At 34.8% G+C, this 6,426-nt stretch overlaps 1 protein-coding gene across 1 annotated transcript; it reads right to left on the reverse strand.

Annotated features, from left to right (window-relative positions):
* Positions 1 to 2,476, reverse strand: LOC104108489 (pentatricopeptide repeat-containing protein At2g35030, mitochondrial-like). The gene is made up of 2 exons (XM_070199470.1): positions 2,356 to 2,476; positions 1 to 2,323 (listed from the first exon to the last, which is right to left on the reverse strand). The coding sequence occupies exon 2, from the start codon at positions 2,193 to 2,195 to the stop codon at positions 297 to 299; it is 1,899 nt and encodes a 632-aa protein (XP_070055571.1). The 5' UTR covers positions 2,196 to 2,323; positions 2,356 to 2,476; the 3' UTR covers positions 1 to 296.
* Between the last annotated feature and the right edge of the window lie 3,950 nt (positions 2,477 to 6,426).

Here is a 6,426-nt window from a genome sequence, read left to right on the forward strand (position 1 = left end):
TTCAGTTAGCAGCCCTAGTGTACTCTTATTGTCATTTTTTGTCCTCAAAAGCGGATCCACGATTTAAATTTAATGGGTTCAATCTTCAGCAAAGGTATCTTCATTATCATTCTTTGCCGTCTCAAGAGGAAAATATAATCTTATATTGCCAACAAGTGGTGAATTCTGGATGTCATTCAGCAAGTTTTATTTCTGTGTAAAAGCTCCAAGTTGTACTTTGCTTCAGCATATCTTTGAACTCAAAATCTAGTAGTGACATTCATAACTTGAACAAGAAAAGAGGAGGAAACAAAAACTTAGATAATAAGACAATCCTCTTCCATTGGAAAATCATATGTTGGTGCACAACCAGTCTTTTTCATTTTCATATGAAGGTTTCTAAGTAATGAGTGAATAACCTCAGTTTCATAATGAGATTCATCACCAACTAAAAATACATGAACTCTATTCCCAACTTCTATCCAGCTACAACCTGGTTGCTTCTTCAATCCTCTGTCCTTCATTTGTGTCCTCAGCTTTGCAGCTTCTTTCCACTTTCCATTCGAAGCACACAATTTCAATAACGACAAATGGGTTCCAGAACTTTTTGGTTCAATCCCTAACAGTTTAATTGCGGCCAATTTTCCTGTTTCTGAATCTCCATAAACATTACACCTCGAAAGAAGTGCTCCCCAAATGAACGCTGATTCTGTACTTGGAAGCTGTTCAATAACTTCCAAGGCCTCTTTAAGTCTTCCTGCTCGACCGCAGAGATCTACAAGGCATGTATAATGGTCTTCTCTCAACTTTATGGAATCATCTCTAGAGAGCTCATCAAAGTATTTTAACCCTTCTTCCACCAAACCTGAGTGGCTGCAGGTAGCAAGCAATCCCACGTAGGTCACATCATTTGGTTTGAATCCCATTTGCAGCATTTCATTGAACAAATTGATTGCCTCTCTTCCACATCCATGGTGAGAATAAGCTGCAATCATGACATTCCAAGACATAAGATCTCTCTGGCCTCTCAAGTCATCATCAAATATTTTCCTTGCAGTTGCTACATCTCCACATTTTGAATACATGTTTATAAGTGCTGATATGACCATTTTGTTCTCCTGATAAATAGTTTTGCTAATTACTTGGTGAACTTGCATTCCTTCACTAAGACCAGCTAAGTCACTGCAAGCACCCAAAACACTCACAAAAGTCCCTTCATTTGGTTTCACTCCACCATCCATTTGCATGTCACAGAAATTTCTTAGCGCTTCTTCACTTTTCCCCTCTAGCACATACCCGTTAATCATCGTTGTCCAAGAAACCACATCTCTTTGCCTCATTTTATCAAACAATATTCTAGCTCCGCTTAGTTCCCCGTTTTGAATGAAGCCCATGATAATTGTATTCCAGGAAGACACGGTCTTTTCTGGCATCATCTCAAACAATTCAAACGCTTCATTAAGTCTCGAGTTCTGCATATACCCAGTAATCATTGCATTCCAAGAAACCACATTCCGCTCAGGCATCCAATCAAAAAGTACTCTAGCCTCGTCGACTTTCCCATTTCTCGACAACCCTGATATCATTGTAGTCCAAGACACCACATTCTTCTCAGGCATCTGATCAAAAAGCAATTTTGCCTCATGCATTCGCCCATGCCGAGCCAATCCTGCTATAACCATGTTCCAAGAAACCACATTCCTCTCCTCCATTTTCCAAAACAACTCCAACCCCTTATCAATCCCACCATTTCTCGCATACCCATCAATCATACTATTCCAAGAAACAACATTCTTCTCAGGCATTTCGTTGAAAAGCAATTCTGCCTCAAGAATTCTATTCGTCCTCGCATACGCAGCCAGCATAGCTGTCCAAGTAACAACATCTCTCTTTGCATCAGTCCTATCAAACAACTCCCTCGCTTTATCAATCTTCCCACATCTTATATAACCCGAAATTAGTGCTGTCCATGATACCACATCTGGTTCAGGCATTTTATCAAACAGCTTCCTTGCTTCCTCAATCTGACCTTCTTTGCTTAGCTTGGAAATAATCCTATTTGACCTAACAACATCTTGGTTACATGTGTAATCTACTCTGGGAAGTAAAGAATAATTCTTTAGTTGAAAATGAAGTTCAGTTTGAAGTTTAATAGCTGACTTGCAGAAATTAAAACAATGTTTGAGCTTTACTGGAGCTACAAACTGTTTCAGCATCTCCAGCCTTGGGATATTGGAGATTATAAGATCAATTGGCTAATGCAAAATATAATCTAGCTTATGAGTGAGCTCGTATTATAACACTTGCATGAAATCCAGGATTCGTAGTGTAGTATTTGGTCTACCTGTTTGATACTTGCATAGAATTCAAGTGTACAATATACTGTTTGGCTGTCTTTTTTGTGCCTGAAAAAAATATTTTTAAAATTTTTGGTCTAAAACAAACAATAAAAATTCTCTAACTATAAATCATCATTGTTTTATAAATCGTCACACAAATCATCATAAAAATTTCTCAAGCTATAAATTTATCATATTTTAAAGTTAAATAGTTACTAAATATAGAAGGTTATATTCTTTTTTGGACTGATTAAAAAAATAAAGGTGTCACTACATTTGGACAAAAGGGCTATATGCATTAGTTATGGAGAATGTCTATAATTTTGTGGGATAAAATGTGGGAAAATAAATACGAGAATTAGTAATATACGAATTAAAATAACTAAAATACCTCAAATAACCCTCATGTACTAAACATTTTCTTAAGAGTAAATAAAACATATATTTCATTTCCAGCATTACAATCGGGGTCGTTTGGTTGGAATTAGCGTTGTAAGTGGTTCGGTTCGACCAGTTATTTAATAAAATTTATATCATACCAAATTTTTAATTATTTTATTTTGTATAAACAAAATTATACTTTTCGAAACCGTCCCAATCATCTCGGTTTCTCCTCGGTATCGGTACGGTTCGGTTAATTATTCGGTATTTTTTTAAAATATCATGCAAGAGTCGCTAGTCATTTTGACTATTTTAATGTGTACTTGCATAAGACTTTGGCAAAATTCTCTTGACATTTTGACTATTTTAAAAGTGATGATCAAAAGAACATGAAAGATGTCCAGAATAGATTCATCTCACTGTTCTATAGTACAACAACAACAAGTCCAGTAATTTTTCACAAGTGGGTCTAGGAAGGGTAAAATGTACGGAGCCTTAGAAGAGCAGAGAGATTGTTTCCGATAGACTTTCGGCCTCACTATTCTATAGTAGCGTAAAACAAATTAAGCAAAGACAAGAGAAATATAAATCATACGAGTGAAAAGATACTAATCTATTTGGGACTCAAGAATAGAGCTTATTAAAAGATTAGTATCCAACAAGAGAAATCGAAATCATACGAGAGGAAAGATATCCACTACCTTGTGGCTTGCTACTGAAGATCGTTGGAATACTTAGTGGCTTGCTACTCAAGATGTTAGAACTAATTTAGTTTTGATATGAGTAGTAGAATAGGTTTGGAAGTTGAGACTTTGGATATTAATTATTTGATCACTTGTAGCCATTTCCATAATCCCAAGACCCAAGAAAAAAACTTAATGCTTTGTTAGTTTTAAACTTAGTATATAAAATATATTTTTCATATATAAATTTCTTTCGTACGGTAGGGTATTTTTTCGGTTTGTTTTTTGTAAGATTAAAAACTTACCCTATTACGGTACGGTATTTTTCGGTTTATTTTTGTAAAATTAGAAACCTACCCTATTGTAAGTTTATATAAAAGTCTACGATTTTATTAAAATAAACCTAATAATCGGTTCGGTACGATTCAGTCTATTTAGTCGGTTTATAAAGATCCATTGACACTCCTGGTCGAAATGATTGGAAAAATAATATCAACATAAACTCCTACATAAGATAATATCACGCATAATCCTATGTAGCATTTGGTTGACGATATTAAATGTAGGGGTGTACAAATGTAACCGACAAACCGTACCAACCCGATAATCAGAGTCAAACCGAGAAAAAAAATCCGACTATGGTTTGGTTTGGTGTTGGAAAAAAAAAATCTACCATACTTGGTCAGGTTTGGTTTTAACTAAAAAAAGCCAAACCGAAACCAAATCAACCCAACATTATATGTATAGATGTTTTAAATATATTTAATACATAAAAATATTTATGGTAGTGTATTTTATAAATATTTCTTAAGCTTTTTCATTGTTTTATCTTTTAACGTATCATTTCAAGCTTGAGCTTATAAATTTTGAATGCTCCAATAAGTTTTATAGTCCATAAATGTTACTAACTCAAATAAATCCTAAACCAAAATCAAATCAATACTAATGCTAATAAAAGACATTCAATTCAATTGTACTATGAATGAAAATAGTGTTGAATATCTATTTTTTAGTTTTTCCATGGTTTAGATAAAATGTATAACTTATTTTTCTTTTAGTGGTTAGTCATGTAAATAATAGTACTTATTATTCATAATTTTAAATTATGTTTGTTTTTCATTATGGCTTATTAATAATATATATTTTATGCGATTTTATTATCTTTATTATTGAATATTTTAGTACAATGCCATGACTCATCTTATATTTATGTTATTTTATTAAAAAACGCCTTATATAGTTCTGTCTTACTAGATTTGTTACAACCCAAATTCGCATATCATAGATCACGCCGTAAGGTAGTCGACGTAAATCCAAGAAGAGATTATCTTTGAGATGATAATAAGTTAATCCTATTGGTTTTAAACGATACAAGGGTGTATAAGAGTGGTTAACAAGTATTTGAAGTTAAGCTAATCAAGGATGTTGTAACCCGTATTTTCGGATAACACTAGAGGTGATTAACTATCCCAAGAGGTCTTGTTTTAATGTATTTGAATCATATAATATCCGCATCATAAGTCTTGAAGTCAAGCGAGTTATGAAATAAAAGTCGATAAAAGTTGTCGCAACTTAGGTTTATAATTTAACTTAAACTTTAGGTTAAATGTTACTGCATTTTACTCCCAATGTGCTTGGAATTATGGGGTGATCTACCTATCAAATTGAAGATCTATGAGTCTAGTTTCCAACGCATTAAACCGTTCGTCGATACGATCTCGGAATAGAGAGATATTCGCGTTTTCGCGAGAGTGCGCCAAGCTGCTCTCTATGGGGCCCACAAAGGCGGTTTAAGACATTTGGACATATATAAGATAACTCAACCCCGTTTTAAGTCATTATTTTTCAGTATATTCAGACCTTATAACCCTAAAAACATTCTCTCAAGGTTCTCTCATGATCCAAGACCCAAACAAAGGGCAAACAACACAAATCAAATGTCGGGAATCCCGTGGTGCTAGTAAGTTTCTTATTTTTCTTGTTGTTGCTGATTTTTGTGTTGTTCCAGCTCGTGTGGGAGGTTGTTTTAAGTGCTTTATATTCTGTAAATACACCTTCAAGTTTTTAATATCAACCCTAGGTGATTTCAAGTCTTCTAAAGTAATTCTAGTGCCGAAAAACCCGAATTAATTGCTAGTTTCGCTTCCTTGTTCTTGTGGCAGAATTGAAGGGATATTTCGTGGAAAATTAAGGTCAAATTGGAGTTGTTCTTTCTGTTTAAAGGTAATGAACCTCTTACTCTATATATATTTAAGATTATCCAAGTTGTGGCTAAGTCGTTGATGCTAGAACTTGTGAAATATATATCGAAAGGCTTGGTAGTAATGTTGTTAGTTGGTGGACTGTTTTGGAGGCTCAATATGATTATTAATGATGTTGTTTGGGCTGTTTGGTGATTGTATTGACTTGTGTGAAGTCATATAAATAGGGGAGGTGCTGTCCGTTTCATCGTAAAATAGGTTGCGGTCGATACATAATAGTTACGACGCTTAAACGATAATGATAGTGTCATTTCTTTTATTGTAGACTAAGGAGTCGTGACATTTGCATAGCTTGAGGTTGGGCAGTATATACAAGGTATGTGAGGCTATCCCCTTCATTCTTTTGCACGACTCCAATTGTACATAATGTAATGAACGAGCTCCCAAAGATACTCTACTCTTAGAAGCTAGCAGTACTTACATTGCTGCCCTTCTTATGAAATGATTGATATTGATGTTACTTCTCTTATTCTTATATTATCAATGTTGTTGGTAGTTCCTGATTCTTATAAGATTCTTGATGAAGAGTTAATCCTAATAACGTGTACGAAGGATACCGACCTTACGTCACTCCGAAAGGTTCAAAATATGATTCCAATGAGTCCAACATGCATCATATATATGTATCTATTTTACTTTACCGAGCCGCGCTATAGTCGGCCGGGTATGGCACCTATTGTGCAACCACTGATCAGTTGGGTTTTACCGAGCTCCACGTGGCCGGGTACGATTCTACCGAGCCCTATGATGGCCGGGTACGTTTTACCGAGCCTATTATGGCCG

This window comes from Nicotiana tomentosiformis, chromosome 4 (genome assembly GCF_000390325.3).
Source record: "Nicotiana tomentosiformis chromosome 4, ASM39032v3, whole genome shotgun sequence".
Lineage (NCBI taxonomy): Eukaryota > Viridiplantae > Streptophyta > Magnoliopsida > Solanales > Solanaceae > Nicotiana > Nicotiana tomentosiformis.

Coding starts and splice junctions, on each gene's coding strand:
- LOC104108489 (XM_070199470.1), bottom strand. CDS start 2,195: ATGCTGAAACAGTTTGTAGCTCCAGTAAAGCTCAAACATTGTTTTAAT.